Source organism: Terrapene carolina, unplaced genomic scaffold, assembly GCF_002925995.2.
Source record: "Terrapene carolina triunguis isolate 2854851 unplaced genomic scaffold, T_m_triunguis-2.0 Scaffold120, whole genome shotgun sequence".
Lineage (NCBI taxonomy): Eukaryota > Metazoa > Chordata > Testudines > Emydidae > Terrapene > Terrapene triunguis.
In genome coordinates this window covers 2,495,891-2,515,694 of record NW_020664471.1, presented here as the reverse complement: position 1 = coordinate 2,515,694, position 19,804 = coordinate 2,495,891, and the positions used below count along the sequence as shown (strand labels likewise).

Below are 19,804 nucleotides of genomic sequence, written 5' to 3'. Positions count from 1 at the left end.
AAAATACTATAGCCACTTATTTGTGTACAAGTGCTTTGGTAGCTAGATCTCTGTGAGTTCTTGAAGTCCAAACGAATATGTAGCAATGTACCTAACAGTGGGAGTTACCTGCCCTTACCATAGATTAAGCTGTGTGCAGTATGCATGGATTATTTATTTAAAAACTAAGGCTAAATCATTCTTTTATTTGCAAAGTCTTGCCACCCTGGACCTTGTCTCCTCATGAAATGGTTTTTGAAAGGGGGCAAGCTGTGTCTTTAGGAAGCTTTGATTGGATTCCCTCTCCCCTTGGGGCCTGTTCTCCCTCCCACCCCCCAGTTGCAATTTAACTTCCAGCAACACCAAGATTTCCAGCTTGACTCATCATTATTTGCATGATCTCATAGCGTGGAGGCCTCCCCGCAGCCCCGCTGTACACACACTGACACTCCCGGCCCCAACAAGTCCGGCGCTGAACGACACCGGCCAAGCACGGGGGGCGGGGAGGGAGCCGCGGGCCCGGGGTGACGGGGCAGCCGCAGAGGCGAGACCCCAAGTCTTCTCTCTCCCTCCTGGCGCCCGGGGGCCAGGCTGCCCTCGCCCGGCTCCCTGCCCTGCGTGTCACGGCCCCGCTCCCACCCTGGGGGCACCCGAGGGCCATGCCTGCGCCGAGCTGGGCTGCCGGGCTCCGCACGCTCCTGGCCGCTCTCCCTGCAGCCGCCGGCCCCGGGCGGGGACGCGGGAGGCGGCGCACGCAGCAGAGGGCACTCAGGGGCCCGCCTAGCGGCCGTCGGGATCCTGCGGGAGCAGCTGCCGCCGCCTCTGCCCGGCCAGCCGCGCGGGTAAGCAGGGCTCGGGGATGGCGCGCGGCGCCTGGCGAGCTCCCGGGTTCGCCTGCGGGGCTCCCGGCTGCAAGCGGGGCTGCCCAGCGCGCAGCCTGCCCTGGGGCCGGAACCGGGCGCGCTGGCCGCAGACCGGCTGCAAGGGGCAGCCGAGGAGGAGAAAGGCGCGCGAGCCTGGCTCCCTCCCAGTGCCCCGCCGAGCTGGGGGCATCATCTCCCGCCCTCCCGCGGCTCGCTTTGTCTGGGGGGCTGGCGGGCCATTGCCCCAGGGCCAAAGGGCGCTCGGCATCCACCGGGGCGGGACCTGCCAGCTCCTGATCATGCATTTCAGCAGAACCAGGCTCTGAGCGAGCGCCGAGAGCAGGGGAGACTCCACAGAGCCCTGCAGAGCTCGGGCCACTCTCTGATCACAGCCCAGCCCCTCGGCAGCTTGGGGGGGACACAAACACCTAGATCTCGGGGGAAGAGCGCTTCCGAGGCTCTAAAATACAGCTGTGCATTTCGACCAGCCATTGGTCCAGCCTGTCACCTCTCAGACACCGCCCGGAGAATTTCACACAAAGAGCAAAAATATGTAACAGGACTATTAAGGCTCCGACTTAAAAGCCGGCAGGAAAGGCAATTCGGAGACTCCCCTTAACTCACCGCATGCGGAGGTAGGTATTTAGTGCTGGATGCTACTTAGAGCGATTCCATTGTACACCCCTCTCTCCATCCCGCAATACTTGTCGGAGGTGTTTATATATAACACGTTGCAAGAAGGTGAGCTTCAGTCTCATTCCTCCCCCCCCCCCCGGGATGACTCAGTCAATCATTAAAAATTTCCAGCTTTCAGCTAAAAATGGCATCAGAAGCCATGCCCCGGGGGGAGGCGGGGGAGACATGAAAAATGGGTTCTGTTCCCGTCTCCATTTCCTTACACACACACAGCTGATGTTCATCTCCTATTTGAAACGTTTATTTTGAAATAAGAAGGGTTAGTATTCTGCTACAGGCTTTTGCGAAGACTGGATCCAATTTTCGAAGCCTGTTGCCAATATTTGTGAGTCATTTCCTTGGAATCCTACCTTTGGTGTTTATTTCCCTTAGAAGGAAACTTGTAAAAGAATAATAATAGCTCTTATTCTTCATGGAAAGTAGCACACAGTACAGTGGAAGACAACTTGCTCTTTGTTCCAAAACACTTTTTTTGTTTTTGTTTACTTTCTTCAGCGGACAAAAGCGAAGAAGGCAATATAATTAATCCCATAAAACATCTAATTTATGGTGCCAGCGACATTCGTGTACTGCTGCACTGGAGTGAAAAGCGAACTGGGAAAGCAATTTTAATTGGTGCGTCTTTAAAGAATAAATAAAGAGAACCGCATTGTGATTTTGGAACTCTGTGATATTAAACTACTTTGCTTTGTCAACCCATCCAGACTTGCTTGACCCCTTTTCTTTCTGTTACTTCAGTAATAATAATAATGTCTAGCACTTTTTCAGCTACAACAGACTTTACAAAGGTTAACTAATTAGAAATACTAATTACAAAAAAACCACCTTATGTTAAAATAACATTAATTATAGTTTGCAGTAACGGAAGCATCTTTCATCACGCAGGATCCCGAAGTGTTTTGCAAACTAAACTTCCCTGGACGTCAGTAGAGGCAGGCGGGGGTTCTATAGACCTGGAAGAATCACGAAGCCACCAGTGGGGTGGTGGTGAGGCATATGGCAGAGGACAATGGACATTTCGACTGAGAACATTGGAAGAAACATCTATTCTTATTTTTAACAAAATACCATGGAATCTTACTGTTCTCATAGAATAGGCAGGACCTTGGTTTTTAAGGGCTCATCTGGGAAAAAAGTATATAATAGACTTCATGGAATCTGGTTTCACACCTGCTAAAATCATGAGAACATAAGAATGGCCCTACTGGGTCAGACCAAAGGTCCATCTAGCCCAGTATCCTGTCTTCTGACAGTGGCCAGTGCCAGGTGCCCCAGAGGGAATGAACAGAACAGGTAATCATCAAGTGATCCATCCCCTGTCGCCCATTCCCAGCTTCTGGAAAACAGAGGCTAGGGACACCATCCCTGCCCATCCTGGCTAATAGCCATTGATGGACCTATCCTCCATTAATTCATCCAGTTCTTTTGTGAACCCTGTTATGGTCTTGGCCTTCACAACATCCTCCGGCAAGGAGTTCCACAGGTTGACTGTGTGCCGTGTGAAGAAAAATCCTCTGACAATTTTTTTTTGCAAATTTGCATACATTGTCATATATTTGCATAAATCCAGGTACAGACCATCATAAACAGATGCCTTCCTATTTTAAAGTTTAGCAGTAATGAATCCCAGTGGGGAGATATTTACACACAATTGGAGGGAGCACCTGAGAGGTGCAATATACTCTATTTAAATCCCAATAATTAAATAATTTAAAAAGCTGTCCTTGCCATTTTTCTTCTCTTTCATGGTGACAAGTAGTAGGAAAATGAATGGGTAGGAGTGTCTGTTAGTACTACTTAATTAACCCCAAAATATCAAAGGGAAATGCAGGAAGTCAAAACATTTAAAACAGTTGTGTTCTGGCTTCTTAAAATAAGTGGTAATAAGATATTAAGGTCATACACTGAAAAAATCAAAAATCCAAAAAGTGCAATTTTTCTCCTATAGAACCGTTTGCTGTCTAAGTTCAGGGAACAACCCAGTAGCCCCAAGAAACCCCCCAAATGTAGCCCCAAGAAGTTGCCGTAGGAAAATTCCAGGAGGAAGGGGATTAAATGAAAAATCTGAGGCACGCATCCATTGAAAAAGATGGGAGAAAATATTCTTAGAATTAGGACTTGTGAGAGAGGCTGGAGCATCTGGATTTGGATAATCTAAATTAGGAGGGAAGTCAAGGAAGCAGATGATGATTTAGAAGCATTTTCACGCCAGAGCTATTTCTTAAAACACACAAATCACTCTCTGATTTCATGTGAATTCCCCCCGCACTGAGCTGGGAGTCCGGCATCAGAAAAAAATAGTGGATTGCTTGAGTTTCCCTGAATTAAGGGCCAAAAACTACAGGGAAAAACACTAGACTTGGCAGGTGTGTAGTTTATCTACCTCAGAAGGATGAAGAGCTGAATTGACCCTGTTGGCATGTAGATCTGTTGTTCTGGCAGTCTAGGTATTTCAGACCTGACTTAACTCTGTCACTGCTGTTGGCACATGCATATGTATGCCCGGTAGCTTTTATCTACATTTCCAATGCAGTATGCGTATGAATGAATGGAAAATCACACATCTGCAAGGCCCTGAATGATTGTGTTCCCATCTACATCGCTAGTTTCATTTTCTCCTTCTCCCCCTTCTCCTCCTTGCACTTTTCTCCCTTTCACTTTCCTTCTCCCTTTACCTTTTTGTTCCACACTCTGTTTCATACCTTCTATGAGGTTGCCTCTGTCTGAGACAAATCTCCCTTCTGGTCTGTGAAGCATCTTCTCTCTCCGGTTCAACTAACCTCTTCAGTCAGCTCCTGCTTACTCCTCTTCATTAATAATCCCCATGTACCTTTCCTCACCTTAACCCTCGGCAAGTACTTTGCCTTGTGCCTTTTTGTTTGTTTGTTAGATGGAAAGCTGGCCAGTGTAGGGACCAGCTCTGAATCTGTATGTGTAAAACACGGTGTACATTTGTGATGCTACTATATATTAATGTTATTTAATAATCACAAAGAAGGAGCAGGTACAACAGATCTTCCTTCCCTCTCTCTCTCCATGCAATCCCACATCTCTGCTCTGTGTCTCTGCTCTCTCCTCCGGGAAGTCTCGCTGTTACCAAACTTAACATAACCAAACCCTGGCCGCTTGACTCATTTTCGGTCATTGGGGATAACATTACATAACCATTCTCCCTGTCACCCATTCCCTTAACTTAGGGATCTTCTTTGACTCCTCCCTTTCTCTTGCTGCATCTAGGCTATGGACAAATCTTTGCTGCTGCTGCACCCATAACGTTCCTAATACTTATCCTCATCGTGCTGTGTCCGCCAGGCCCTGAGCATCTCCCATCTTCCTTACTGTAACTTCCGCCCAGTCAGACTTCTGACACCCACATCCTTCCAGTCTGAGCTGCTCAAACACAGCTACTGAGAGTAGAGATCATCTCCCTTGCTCACTGCCCTGACCACAGGGAATCCCTCTCCTGTCTCCTTCTTCTTTCCCTGCATCCAGTTTAAGCTTCTTTTCTTCACCTTCAAAGACCTTCCCAACTCTGCTGCCCCCTACCGGTCCACTCCTCTCTTGTCGCGTCGCCCCTCCCCCACGCCAACAATGACGCCAGCATTGCTTTACCCATGTGCCAACTTCTTACATGAGCATCCCATCTGCCATTACACATGGAAAGCCCTCCCTGCCTGAGCTGTAAGGGCACTTCCATTCCCTCCTTCACACCCCTCTCCAATGCCCACCCCTGCTGCCTACAAAAAAGCAGCCAATTCATAAGGGCTAAGCTGACATGGGGAGGGACTCGTTCACACTGTTTCTGTTTTTTTTTTGTAAATGTATATATAAACTCTGCATATATTTGACTGTATTTCTCTTTCACCACCCTTTGTCTGGCACTTGTTTTCTTAGATTGTAAACTCCGTTCGGCAGGGACTGTGGTTTGCAGGTGGTTGGACAGTGCCCAGCACAATAGGACTTTGGGATGCCACAGCAATGTAAATATTAAATAATAACCAGGTACAGCCAGAATATTTGGGCAAGTTTATTTCCTAAATACATGGCTCAACAATTGTTTAATCCAGCTAGGAAAAGCAAGGCGATACAGTGTTTAGAATAGTGTCAAGTATCAGGGGATAGCCGTGTTAGTCTGTATCTACAAAAACAACAAGGAGTCTGGTGGCACCTTAAAGACTAACAGATTTATTTGGGCATAAGCTTTCGTGAGTAAAAACCTCACTTCTTCAGATGGCCACCAGACTCCTGGTTGTTTTTGTAGTGTTTAGAATGCTGCCTGACCTGTCCTTAAATCATGCCTTTGTACTATGGGATTGCTACAGAATATATGGTAAATAGTGAGACCTGAGCAGGACAAGCTCAGGAATTAAGACTCTATTTCTTTGTCTTTATAGATCTGAGTGAGAACCTGCAGCATTATTGTAACAAACATTTTAAATGTAACTTCTGTTTTTAGAGGCATTCGAGAACTGTACAAAGAGCCCTTTTCATTGACATTGCATCAGACTTGTTGTAAAGTGAATGGCATCATTAGAGTTCTCTCATTAACATCATAATGAATCTGAAGGAATAGTGAGTGAAAATCCTAGCAAATGGAATAGAGTAGCAATGTATAGTAGTCTTACTATATACAACTGCATGCAGAAACAGTTTGACATTTTAACCTTCAGGCTGCTGTAGGTGCCTCAGGGTGTCCTCCTGCTGCATGCATTTGGCTGGCAACGTGGAAAAATTGTGGTCGACTACGGATTAAGGGCTGGGTTCAATAAAAACTGCCACTGAAGCCCACACAAGGCTCCAAAATGAATTCAGCCCTAAATGTCAGCCCTTTTGCTGCAGTTTTGTATAGTGACTGTATTGTACTGTGCATTCAGGTATACATATTTTATCCTTTTATAGCCAGTCGTGTTAATGGAAGCTCACCATTCATATGTTCTGAAAAGTCTCAATGAAATACATGGGCATTGGATTGAATCCAGATATTGCATATAATAATGTAGTGTAAATGGATTGCGAATGTGAGTGGGAGACAAGGGGACTGGGTTCTATTTCTCGTTATGCCATTGATTTGCTGTCCGACTGGTAAAGCACTTGGACTAAATTCTGTCACCCTTAATCATGATGAATAGTATCCTAACCTGCAAGCAGTCACATTGAAGTCCCTATTTGGGCAGTCAGGTATTATTTATATTGAGTAAACATGGCAGAAAGTGGTGCTTGGAAACATTTTTTCAGAAATGACCTTTGATTTGGGATTCAACTTTAGACCCCTGGAGCCTGATTTTCAGAGGTGCTGAGTACCCGCAACTCTCTTTTAAGACAAGTGGACTTGTGGGAAGTAAGGGCACCCCAAATTAGAGGCCCCTTTTGAAATTTTGGGCTTCAACCTCTGTGCATGTAAACTAGTTTCTCTGCTGCAAAATTGGGAATAGTGACACTTATCTTTGTAACGTACTTTGAGACCAACAGATTAAATGCTATGTCAATGCTATGTATTATTCTTTGTTTTGTTTTTATGATGTTATACAATGTTACAGAGAACAGATTTTGTTCATAGACAGTAGCTGTTTATAAAAGTCAAACCAACTTGCGGCTATTAATTTTGTATGTTCCAAATAGCAGGCACGGTTAATTTACTTTAAAAACTGTCTGAAAAATGGTATTTTTCAAGATGAATCTGTTTCTACTCTGAGAACTACGCAGGAAGCATCCCAGCTCGTTCTTCTTTCCATGTGTGCTGCGGGTTTGTGCTCAAACACAGAAATACCCATTTGAAATGAAATATTGTTTTAAAAAAAGCAGGACCGAAAACTTTTATTCCAAATTTTATTCTAATAAAACCATGTGTCAGAAAAAGGCATCTGCGAGAGACGCTGATTTATAAGAAGTTATTAAATGCTAAGAAATCTCGACTTCTCCAAAGCAGCGGAGGGGCTCTTCCAACCTCTTTTCTCTAAGGACAAATGCTAAGTCTTGACATAGTGCCAGCATCAGGAGACTGCTCAGGGCAGTTTAATGAGTAGATCAGTTCTTGGGTGCTGTCCAATGACAGCATAATCTTTTTCGGTCGCATATATTTGATTTTTAGCTGGTTCTCAGTCCTGGGTGAGACTGAATTACTCTTACTCTGTCCATGTGAGGGCACTCTAATGGTAAATAAATAAGATATAGTAACTAACAGATATAATGTAATCCCGTGGGCCATACTTTCCCGGGCCATTGTTTCTTTCTCCAGGAAAAAGAAAGGCTTAACTAATATGCTACCAATGAGAATATGAACAAAAAGTAGTCTGTATGTTGTATGGTATCAGAGGGGTAGCCGTGTTAGTCTGAATCTGTAAAAAGTAACAGAGGGTCCTGTGGCACCTTTAAGACTAACAGAAGTATTGGGAGCATAAGCTTTCGTGGGTAAGAACCTCACTTCTTGCATCTGAAGAAGTGAGGTTCTTACCCACCAAAGCTTATGCTCCCAATACTTCTGTTAGTCTTAAAGGTGCCACAGGACCCTCTGTATGTTGTATGTTTCCCCGTGTCCGAGAGTTCCAAGTCACATGATAATTTGGTTTCATAGAGGGAAGTTGAAAGTGCACATTTACGGTTGGATTCTGTAGTCCTTCCTCAGCCAAAACTCCCAGAGACTTTAGCTGAAATCCCATCTGACTCCCACTATTCAATTTGAAGCGAATGGAAATTTTCGGCTTGAGTCAGGGTTACAGGAGCGAGCCATAGTATTATCTAGCAAGCCAGCACTTGCCCATTTCTGAAGAAAGTGGCACTCCGGGTGCATTCTGAAGGTATCTGACAGATGTTAATGATTTATTTTTCTTAATCGCTCACTTCTGCTGCCTCTGATATCTTTCTCCAGCCAGGCAGAGTTTAATTGCTCGCACTTCTAATTGCTGGGACCACATCCCCCTCTCCGCCCTCTCCCCATTCCCCACTGGCCTCCCCTTGGATCCTTGTCTTCCTGCTGTAGCACCGACCTGAGACACGCAATCCCAGTTTCTTGGAGAGAAGAGGAGGGGGAGGTGCCAGGCGGTGTCTCGGGGCATTGTTCTGTACTCCCGAGCCAAGAGAAGTAGGTGAACTGGGGAAAGTGAGCTGAGCTGGTGCCCCTTTCAGGAAGTTTGCTCGCTCGCTCGCTTTGCGTTTGCACTGGGAGGCAGATCGCTGCCTGGCGCTGGCCCTGGAGTCCCCGCTCCTGCTTAATATTCTGCCTGCTCCGTTGATGTTGTGCTTGGCTCCTGTGGGACTGCAACTCACGGCTTGAAACCGGAGCCAATTTTCTGTCTTCATCTCACAGTGTTTTGACTGGAGGCAGATCCAGTTCAGTCCGATCGGGGCTAGTGGAAACAACTACCTAAGTCTCTCTGTGTCTTTCGCTTGGGAGCCGGGGAACAGAAAACAAACCCACCACACACACCCCCGCGCGCGATCTGGCTGCCGAGGCAGGGCTGCTGAGCAGGAGAGCATGGGAAGCGAATGAACTGATTTGTTACATACAATCTGTGAGCATCGTTTGGATCTGCTCGTTTGATGTATTTCCAGGAGGAGGGGGGGGAGATCTGTGCATGTGGGAGGGGGATCTCGGGAGAGAGGAGGCAGGGATCCTCCATGCGTGTGATCTGGTCACTCTTTTTTAGTAGAGGGGTTTTTCCCGCTAAAGGATGAAAAATGTAATTTTAAAAGGCACCTGGATCAACAGACCGGGGGGCGGCGGGGGGAGTCGGAGAACAATAAGCCCTGGAATAGAGAGAGCTGGAAAAAGAGGCGCTCCAAGCTGGACGCACCCGCTGCAGCAAGACCGAGACTACACTGGTGTGGACAAGAGAGTTTGGGGGCTGCGTAATTACGCGGTGAGAGAGCGACCGGCTAGGCAGTGGAAGGAGGGAAAGACAAGGATGGCGAAGAAGTGACAGTCCCTCCTGGAAAGCCGGGCTCCTTCTCTGCGGTGCCGGGGGACTCGCCCCTGCCCAGGGCTGCTCGGGCTGACCTGGCTGTTGTGTTCTGCTTGCAGGTCTCAGGCGCTCAGCGATGACTCTGGTGCTGTCCATGCATAGATTCTGCGATCCCATTGTCTCGGGGGGAGCTGCCGAGATCGCAGAGTACCAGACCCTGTGGGAGTCGCACTGTGGCAGCAAGACTAGCCCCTCGGATCCCAGCCAGGCTCAGCAGCAGGGAGACAGGGCACCATGTCATTCTCTGGCAGGTATGGCTCCCTTCTGCCTCTCTATGGCAGCGAAGCGAGTGGCCAAACGGTGGGGGTGGGGTGTCAGTACCTTACGGGGAAAGTATTCTGGGCAAAACGAATGTCATTTGTGTTGTATTGACTATATTCAAGAAGCCAGTGCTTCTACATGCAGCAATTTATCTTGCACAGCCTTCATTCATCCTAAAGAAATGTCGGGGGGCGGGGGGGAGGCCGGGCGGAATAGATGGCTACATTAAACTGACAGTAATTTCAATTTCACTATCTGTGTAAGCATATGGATAGATTGGAGGAATGTGGCCCAGGAAATATTATACTACAGTCACTCTCCAGAGGGATAAAAGTCATACCGTTCTGGCTAGTTGTCATTTCTTTTCTGTGGATCTTAAGGAACCCTGCACATAACCGGTTATTATAACAAGGCATTTGTCATAAATACATTTCGTATTGGCCAAAACAGGATGGAGATGGTGTCTATTTTGGTGCGGGGTGGGGGAAGAGAAAGGGGTCCAAGCATGGCCGTCTTTATTTAGATTTTTGTGAAGATAAAATATTATAAAAAATTGGATTCTAACTATTCTGGGTGCCAGTTAATAAAGTATTGAGTAATGATGAGTGATGCTATAAAATGTAGTTGCCCGAAGATATGTTACCTTTTTTATCATGAAAGGTAGAAACAGACTCTTACCTTTTGTTGAGTATAGCTGATCTATGCTACAGTCAGTTGTATTTTTACATGTCCATTTCTGGCTTTACACTAGGACACAAAATGATCAACTTCTGAAAAATTATTTTAAGCTACTAAATCTTCTTCCAGGTGTATGGAATATATTTAGCAACTGTAAAATAAAATTTCTTCTGTAACTCATGGTCCCTGGAATCTGAACATGATGTACAGGCGAATGCCACTACTTGTTGGGCTGCTTGTAAATTCAGAATGAAAGTTTTATTAAAGAAAAATATACAGGGAATGTCTAAGTATGCCAAATACACTAATGTCCTGTAGTGTCTATCAGAATGACCTTCAGTTGCCCATGCTATTTCATCATATGAGTTATTAATTAGTAAGGTAAAAAGTTTATTTTTGATCACTACAAATATATATAAACAAACGTGGTAGACTTATCCTGTAGTGAGAAAGGAAATGAACAGTATTTTGTTTGGAGAACCTCAGGCAAACCACATGTCATTTGTCATATCTGATTTATTACCCACAGGATCACATTACAGGGGAATTTCAAATCCTATAACAACATCCAAGATCACATACTTTAAAAGGAAATATGTGGAAGAAGAGGATTTTCATCCACCACTCAGCAGCTGTACGCGTAAAGTATGTTTTTTAATAGACTTTTTTTTACTGAGCGTTTCAGATACTTAGTAACACTTGCTTGACTCATTTCCAGAAGTTGAAATACTCCACCCAGATGAGGAGAATAATCCAGCTGTTTGCATAGAAACAAATAGTTCACACTTTTTTGATTGTATTTTATTATTGTCATCACATAGTTTAAGAAACAAAGGGGTTTGTTCAGCTATAATAACAGTACATACAAACATTCGGAATAACTTACTTTTCTCACATGTTTTATTCATAAACAGTTAAACTGTGTTTACAGAGGTTACTCTGGAGCTTACACACCAAAAATGCATAATGTAAATGTAACAGAAGTAAGCTCCAGGCGCTCCCATTTTTTCCGTTCTCTTTTTCCAGGATTGCTAGGCTCAACATACCCCAGCGTGGGGGTATAAATCCTACAGAGAAACAGAATTATTGGAAAGGGGAGTGTATTCTACTCCAAAATTTAATCTTACTTATAAAATAAAAACCCTAACAACTCAAAACAACAAATTAAAAACCCAAACGACATCTTTCTTTTCTAGAAAGGGGCCTAGGTGGGGTTATAGATTACAATTGACACGCGACCACGTACATTGATGTTTAACAACTCATGGGAGATTTTAGAAAACTGCTTATGCTCCTGCTCATTAAGCGCTCAATTCTGCAAGGTACTGAGATCCCTGCCCTGCACCTTGCTGGATCACGGCTGATTTCTCTGGCAATGCTACATTGTACATTTAGTATCTGAGATCTAGATAAACGTCCCCCAATATATTCTTTTATTGTAAAACCTGTTTGAATTAGTGCTTGTGAAAGGAACCACTTAGACAGCCCTGGAGATTGGAGTCTTCTCTCTGTCTATAGAATAGTTAAAGCAAGTGTAACACTGGTTGTCATCAGTGGGCAGAATAGAACCTCTGGAGCTTAGTGCATGAGTCTCTATGGTGTGAGCTAAAAAACACCTGGCTGTTAGCTAAGGCTGAAGAGCAGACTCGTACTCTCTCTCTCTAGGTTGTCTTGGTGCCACTAGATGGGACAGAACACCACACCCAAGAGGTGTGTGGGTGACACAAGGACAGAGGCAGTGCAAGCTTCCCACAGAGCCTTGTAGTGCATCTCATCCTTTACCCAGAGAGGCAAACGTTAGGGGTGAGAGGATAGTTCAGTCTCCCATTCATACCATGGACTACTTGCTGAGGAAGGATCCCAGTTATGTTGGTGATTTCTCTGGACAGCTTCACACTTGGAAATGCAGAGCAAGTACTAAATCATTTCAGAAAGACCCCAGAACAGCCATTACAGAGTACCAATTTTCAATTGTGTGAGCTCTGGGAGGAGGTTTGGGTGCTGGGTGCAGGCTCTGGGCTGGGACAGAGGGTTGAGGTGTGAGAGGGGGTGCGGGGCATGGGGCTGGGCCGGGGATGAGGAGTTTGGGGTGCAGCAGGCAGACTGCCCTGGAGCGGGGTGGGGGGCCAGAGAGAAGGACTCCCCCAGCCCTCTTCCCGTTGGCAGCAGTGAGCTCGGGGGGGGAGGGGGGGGAGGCCCGGGACCCTCCCTCCCCGGCCCGACACTCACCCAAGTCCCCGCATGTTGCTGCTCAGGAGGTCCAGCCAGGATAAGCCCCCCGCCCTCCCCTGCATCAACTCGGAGTTGCCTGCTGGGGGGAGAGGGGGCTGCCATGAGCCTCCTCCCTCCGCAGATGTAGCAGCCGCCTCAGCCTGCCCCTGGCGCCGCTCCCTTGTAGCTGGCAGCGGCCAGCGAGGGAGCGCAGTGCAGAGCGGCAGGGATGTTCTGGGGAGGCGTGCGGGGGCGGCAGGCAGAGCCGGGGGACGCTCTGGGGGAAGCGCGCGGGAGCGGCAGCTGGGGCCAGGGGAGAGACCCAGCCCTGAACATTGGTGGAGCCGGCCCCCCAGGCCCTGAATTTGCTGGAGTCTGGGCACCATGGGCCCATATAACTTGCCGCCCCTGCAGATGGTGGGAATTAGAGCAGCCTGTGTGATGTGTTTCTCCACTCCTACGCAGATTAAATTCTGTGCTAAAAATGGAAATTAGTTAATACTCCTGGGAGTAACATTCACTACCCCTCTGCACTTTGATTCCCATAGTAGGGGCCACAGAGCAGAGCCCATGGCCTCCTGGGAGTAGTAACCTGACCATGCTGCCAATGCTGAGAAGGAAATCCTGGCAGGAGCCTAGAAGGGAGAGCAAATCTGTGTGCTTGTGGCCAGGGTTTTCCATAAATCCCCAGCCTCTTCTAGTTTCCTGACCTTGTTCCTGCCCAGCCACATTCCCACTAGACCCAGGGATTGTTGGGTGTAGTGCTCAGCTCAGCAGCTGCACTCCAGATGCCGCAGTGATATTTGATTGTTTTTGCCACACTGCCAACATTTTTCTACACAATAGCGCGGTAAACGCTTTTTGACTAATAGAGACTCCTCATTGTGGAGTAGGGAGACCAGACAGCAAGTGTGAAAAATTGGGACGGTGGTGGGGGGTAATAGGAGCCTAGATAAGTAAAAGCCCCAAATATCGGGACTGTCCCTATAAAATTGGGACATCTGGTCACCCTATTGTGGAGGCCTATTTCATTGGTAGTTCTGACATTTGTTCCATCTGCACTGTTGTTACTGGCTGGCCTTGCTATCCTTAGCAGGCCTTTGGTATGGAGGGCATGCAGGAGGAAGCCACCCTTCAGTCTGGTGGCTTTGGTGAAGCCCAACAGTGGCTAGGGCCTGATCCCTGCTCTATTCACATAAAAAACCACATCAGCTAAAACATTTCAGCAAAATTGCACAGTAGCTTTACAGTTTACACAGGATGCAACTAAAGAGCCAGTTGTTCACACCCAATGTTTGGTCACTCTAAAGCCTGGACTTGTGCATACAGATAATGTTTGCCTACACATATCAAACACTTAGCTATTTGTCTCCCCAGTATGGGGACACATCTGACATTCTGGCCATGAAAAATAAGGTCCCTCAACGCATGGGTGCACAAATTCAGAGGCCAAGCTGAGATCCCTAAGGAAATTTGGGCCACCCAAAATATTAGCTGGATTTACATACTGCCGATAGGGTGCTTAACATTCTTCTTATTGCATAAAGCAAAACACTCTAACCCCTTTTTTTGTCTCTTCTGTCTCTTTCGTTTTCAGACAGTTTCTGTTTTTGAGGAGCGGGCACACATTCTTTACATGTCTTTGGAAAAACTGAAATTTATTGATGATCCTGAAGTCTACCTACGGAGATCCGTCCTCATAAACAATTTAATGAAGAGAATCCATGGAGAAATTGTCATGCAAAACAACTGGTGCTTCTCTGCTTGCTCTTTTGGTGGTCCCTCATCACAAGAGTGGTTTATGGCTCAAGACTGTCCTTATAGAAAACGTCTTCGGATGGCAAAAGAGGAGTGTGAAAAGTTCCATACTTGCTGCTTTTATCAAGAATGTGGCAGTCACTATTTAAATTTACCCTTCTCTGTTAATACTAATGGGGAGAATTCTTCTTCCTCTTCTTCCTCCTCCTCCTCTTCCTCCTCCTCCCCTATATCTTTGCCAAGTTGTTCCCACCAGGTGGATTATGGCATCGGCAGTGCCCCTGTTTACAGGCGTGATGACCAGATTCTTGCTAACGAAATATTCATTACTAATGCCAAGTCTCATGGTAATCAGGAAAAGGCAAAATTAAATGATGAGAAAGGAGATAACGAAACTGATCGAGATGGTATCACTCTAAACTGTGAACCTATGAAAGGCGACCTTGCTCTTGAATGTAAAGGCAAATTTTATGATTATTTTGAGACTGGATGTAATGACAAGAGCAACATAAATGAATCTTGGAAAAAGTCCTTAAGGAAAAAGGAATCTTTACCAAGTAATAAAATGTGCTGCAGCAAAGGAAGTAAAATATGAGCCATCTTTTTTGCTGTAACTTTGAAGCATGCACAGCATGTTATCTATCAAAATTTTATTTTGAATGGATTTTTTATAGTTTTGTACAACTGATACAATCATGCCACAAACATTGCATATAGTTTTAAATGACTGGAGAGCAGATTGCATAAAGCATCTGTATGATCTGCATCAGTGAGCTATTTATAAATATGGAGACTTCATAAAGAGCACAGTTGAATTACTGCTTACAACTATAGTTTAGCTTTTGTTACTGAAAATACCAATAAAACCAGATGGGGAAAACATACCCTTTTATATATGCCCTCCCACATGGAGTCTGCCATTAATTAAGAGGAACCTCCATTATGTTTACCAATTAATTAGATGTTTGGTAAACAAATTGCTATTACCAGCAAGGGTGCTCTGCTTCTTGTAACACAATATTTGTTGTGACAAAAGACTGGATACTATGGCCTGGGATTAAACAGTTTCTACACTCACATACTGACACTGTTAAATTCACATATTTAACAGTTTTGTACAACTGACAAAGATAGGATGTATTGTAAGGAAATACCTTTTTATGGGATCTTAACCAGAAATACCACATACAGCTCAATCACTTGCACATTTTCAGCTCAGCTGTAATAATTAATGAGGCTTATGGTGGTTTGTTATTATATAGGGCAGGTTTTTTGGTGCCTTACTTTTTATCTTAATTTTTGCCAGCGTGAAAATTAAGTAGAAAATCCGAGCGACAGCAGGGATTTATTAACCTAAACAGAAAAAAACAGGATGGATCAATATTATTAGAAACCTGTAATCTTTGAAATACTGAGTTCAACTTCTTATTCAAACATCGCTATTCTTCCTTTTTGATGCTCTATTGCTTTTTGATTTGCTATCCTTAGGAAGGGATTTAAGAAACAATAGAGAGACGTGTCTTGTAAACAAGCACTAGATGCTTGAGCATTTCTATGGCAACTGTCTGTTGCTGAGGATCGTTTTTTTTTTTTTAATTCTTCCCTATAATGAAGTTCCTGAACCAATGGCATGCTTTATACCTTATTCTGTTTAGCATAATTTCTCTCATTTAGATTGCAAAAGCACGTGGGGGTTTTATATGACTTTTGCTGTTGATTTAAAACAAAACAAAAAGCACAATGTTAATAAATAATGTGGCGATAAGATTTTATCTGAAATAAATGTTTTAATTTTAAAAAAGATTATTTTGGAGAAACAGGGCTTGAAGTTTCAATGATTAAAGACAAAATTTGGTCATACTTAGGTACATCATTTTAAAATGCACATTTTTAAAACATACATATTACATTTTTCAGGGGGTGATTAAAAAAATGTTGGGTCCTGGATCCACCTAATTTTTGGGTTCCACACCCACCTGGACAACTGTGGATGTGCTGTGCATACCAGCCAACTCCAAACCATAGATGACACCTTATTGCTGCCTGTCCCTGCCTGGGACATTGTGAATCCAAACAATAGCGCTTTCTCCTTGGTTCTTGCCTTAGGAACAATTAGCTGTGCTCATGCTGTCCATTGTTTACTAAGGGTGAAATTCACCCCTGTGAATGGAAGCAGCCCAGTTCCAAATTGGATGTAAGTGGGATTTAAGGAGTGCACAGACCTTGTGCTGGCCCTCTGCACAGGGATAAATTTCACTCTAAGCGTATAGTCCAGCACTCATTTAAGTCACTGACATACCTATGGAGTTTAGTAGTGCAGAATCAGGTTCTGATTCACTGCTGCCTTGGGTTTCTCTTAGAATGTAGGCCATGGAGTCCAAAGAATCTCTGTTAATCCTCCCCTGCCGTTATTTTTCTTTATGGCAGGTAATAGGTGTACCCCATAGTCAAGATTACAAATTGGGCATCTTTCATCAACACCTCCACTGGTCACTCTTGGAAGCTCGCCAACTGCTTTAGATACGTAGTTAAATAAAGTTACCTCAATATTTGCAGTATTTCCTACAGGAAGGATATTGAATGCCTAGGGAATTTTTCAAAAAACTGAGATAACCATTATTTAGTGATCTAAGACAAAACTGGCGTGTTTGTAAGGGTTATCACTGTAACAGGACTCGAACAACAAATAGAGAAAATATGGATTATGCCTGATTTCTCCAAGACAGAAGCTTTTTTATTATTAATAATAATATAAAAGATAGATCTCATTCATACAGTGTATGAGTAGGATCATCATTTAGACATTTGTCCATAAGGACCAATGATTTAAAAGCTGATTTTCTTGTAGTATAACCAGTTAGTCCAGTAATATCTGCTCTTTTTTCAGTATTTGATAAACATTTGATGTTTTAAGCGTAGATATTAGATCCTTGTATACTAATGCGTTGTTGTAGTAAAGTGAGGTTTCCTTGGTATATATTTATTAAAATGACCAAAATTCATTTTGATTTTACATCTTTAATGGCTGTTGGAGTCTTCCCCTAATCCCGCCCCAAGGAAATATTATTTAATCATATTGGTCCAATGTTGAAAAGGTTTAAATTACAATCAGTTCTTTTACCACAGATGCAGACCAATACAGAAGTCTAAGCTGTCAATTTTTAGAACACTTTGGAACAGAATTTTAAGATATGCTGACAAATGTAAAAGATTTGTTTGCGGCATAGGGCTGACATCTGGGATTGTACAGATATAGCTACAGACAGAATTGGGCCAAACTTTGCAAACTACAGAATTCTCTTAGGGCCCAGACATACAGAGTGGGGAACACTTGTGAGGTGCTGAATGCCATCAAGTCCCCTTGTGTTCAGCACTCTGGACAGTCAGGCCCATTTGAGAAAACTGCATCCAATGTATGAAGCCATAATGCCGTGGTATTAGTTTATGCGTCTTGTTTACATTCTGTTGAAATGTGGAATTATCTGAAACAATTCTATAATTATCTCTGTATATATAATGTATTTCTAAGCCACCTACCACCTTGGTATGTCTAAATGTTGGACAAAATTAAGACATATCAGAATTTATACAAAGATGGTGTTATTTTATCCGTTCTCTGAGAACAGCAATGTGAATTTAAGTGTTCCTTTATGTCTTTCCCCTGACCCTTCTTTATAAACTATAACAAGTGCTGAAAGTAAATATGTAGAACTCAACAGTGTACTAAACATTCCTATTTGTTTTTCAAAGGGACAAGCTATTGTTCTGTTAAAGAGAAAAATAGAAGTATATCTGAAGCAACCCGGGTAAACTGTCAAAAATATAATAGCTATTGTTATGAGTTTCAGCTTAGAGATTCATAGTGGGTTTTGTAGTTTCATTTTTGTTTTGTAGTGCTTTAAGTTATACTAAGGACCTACACCAGACAGGGTCTTTTCCCTGTGACTATTCAGTACCAAAGGCACTTTTCTTCCTAGCACAAGTTTCCAACAATTGATTCTTTTCCAAGGTCATATTAATTCCCTTCTCTTTTATGTCTTATGTGGAGCTTAATGCTTCTTCCCCAACTTGATACCAGTCTATCTGCTTGAGAGAACTGGTCAGAACTTCTTATCTATCAAGGAATTGTTTTCTTCTGCACCAAAAGATACTTTACTCACAGAATATAACATTATAAAGCATTGAGACTTTCATCAGGCAATTCTATGCTTATATCTCAAGTCTTAGAATACAACAGAAAATAGAAACGGAACCAGGGTGTTTCTGTTGTTGTGTCTATTTTACTGTTGATAAGAATAAAAGTGCTGTTTTATCTCCAGGATCACTTCCCAACAGATTATACATTTCCCATAGAAATGTATAGTGTATTTCAGTTGAAAAAAGTACTGCACTTCTTTTCTAAAACATACACAGTAAAACTATTGTGCTTCATTCATACTTATTGCATGTGTTAAAGAGTTTACACTGTACAACTTCTATGCGGATCACTTGGAAAAATAGCTGGAGACACAGTTGTTTAGGTGTTTGAAGTGCAGGCAGTGCAAGCATTTAAATGTGGGCAGAGGACAAGTGTCCGTATCACTCAAATCACCAGCATCACTGGCACTAATTGGCAAGCTGGAGGGCAGTCTCAGCAAAAGCTGAATGAGCCAGGAAAGCTGAGCTAGCCTTTCACGACTAGAGATGATCCCCTTCAGAGCAAAGGTTGAGAGAAACTGCTGCTTTCGTCTATGGAAAAAGTGAATAGGGAAATGTTATTGACCCCTTTACATAACACAAGAACCAGGTGTCACCCAACCTAATTAATAGGCAGCAGGTTTAAAACAAACAAAAGGAAGTTCTTCTTCACACAACTAACAGGCAGCCTGTGGAACTCATTACCAGGGGATGTCATGAAGGCTAAAAGTATAACTGGGTTCAAAAAAGAGTTAGAAAGTTCATGGAGGATAGGTCTGTGGATGGCTATTAGCCAAGTTGGTCAGGGAGACAAACCCATGCCTCGGGTAGCCCTAAACATCTGACTGCAAGAAGCTGGGACTGGATGACAGGGGATGGATTACTCAATAAATGCCCTGTTCTGTTCATTCTCTCTGAAACATCTGGCACCAGCCACTGTTGGAAGACAGGATACTGGACTAGACGGACTCTTGGTCTGACTCAGAATGGCCACTCTTAAGTTCTTATGTTTCATCACCCCATGGTCACTCTTCTTCCTTTTCCTCTTCTATCATATTTACCATCTTATCAAATTTCCCTCTGATTCAAACTCTTGAACGTTTAGTCAGTGCTGTGCCATTCGCTGCCATACGTATTGGAAGACCCAGTTCTGCAGAGCAGATACAATGAACAAGTTCAAAGACACAGGAAGACTAGAGTGTTTAAAAGGAGAATTAAACCGAT

The 19,804-nt window shown here is 44.0% G+C and overlaps 1 protein-coding gene across 4 annotated transcripts; it reads left to right on the top strand.

The window, feature by feature from the left end:
* The first annotated feature begins 786 nt into the window (after window positions 1-786).
* SERTAD4 (SERTA domain containing 4) lies at window positions 787-18,841 on the top strand. Of its 4 annotated transcripts, none has more exons than XM_024194838.3 (4): window positions 787-821; window positions 9,556-9,747; window positions 10,965-11,080; window positions 14,244-18,841. In XM_024194838.3, the coding sequence occupies exons 2-4, from the start codon at window positions 9,573-9,575 to the stop codon at window positions 14,997-14,999; spliced, it is 1,047 nt and encodes a 348-aa protein (XP_024050606.1). In that variant the 5' UTR covers window positions 787-821; window positions 9,556-9,572; the 3' UTR covers window positions 15,000-18,841. The 4 variants fall into 4 exon arrangements, with proteins under 4 accessions (XP_024050606.1, XP_024050604.1, XP_024050607.1 ...); XM_024194836.3 differs by lacking the exon at window positions 787-821 and adding an exon at window positions 8,659-9,046; XM_024194839.3 differs by lacking the exon at window positions 787-821 and adding an exon at window positions 9,155-9,214.
* The last annotated feature ends 963 nt before the right edge of the window (window positions 18,842-19,804 follow it).

Bases quoted from the DNA above. Each gene is read 5' to 3' on its own strand.
- SERTAD4 (XM_024194838.3), top strand. From the start codon at position 9,573: ATGACTCTGGTGCTGTCCATGCATAGATTCTGCGATCCCATTGTCTCG. The intron at 9,748-10,964 runs GTATGGCTCCCT...TATTACCCACAG, and splicing joins ACCATGTCATTCTCTGGCAG to GATCACATTACAGGGGAATT. The intron at 11,081-14,243 runs GTATGTTTTTTA...TTTCGTTTTCAG, and splicing joins TCAGCAGCTGTACGCGTAAA to ACAGTTTCTGTTTTTGAGGA.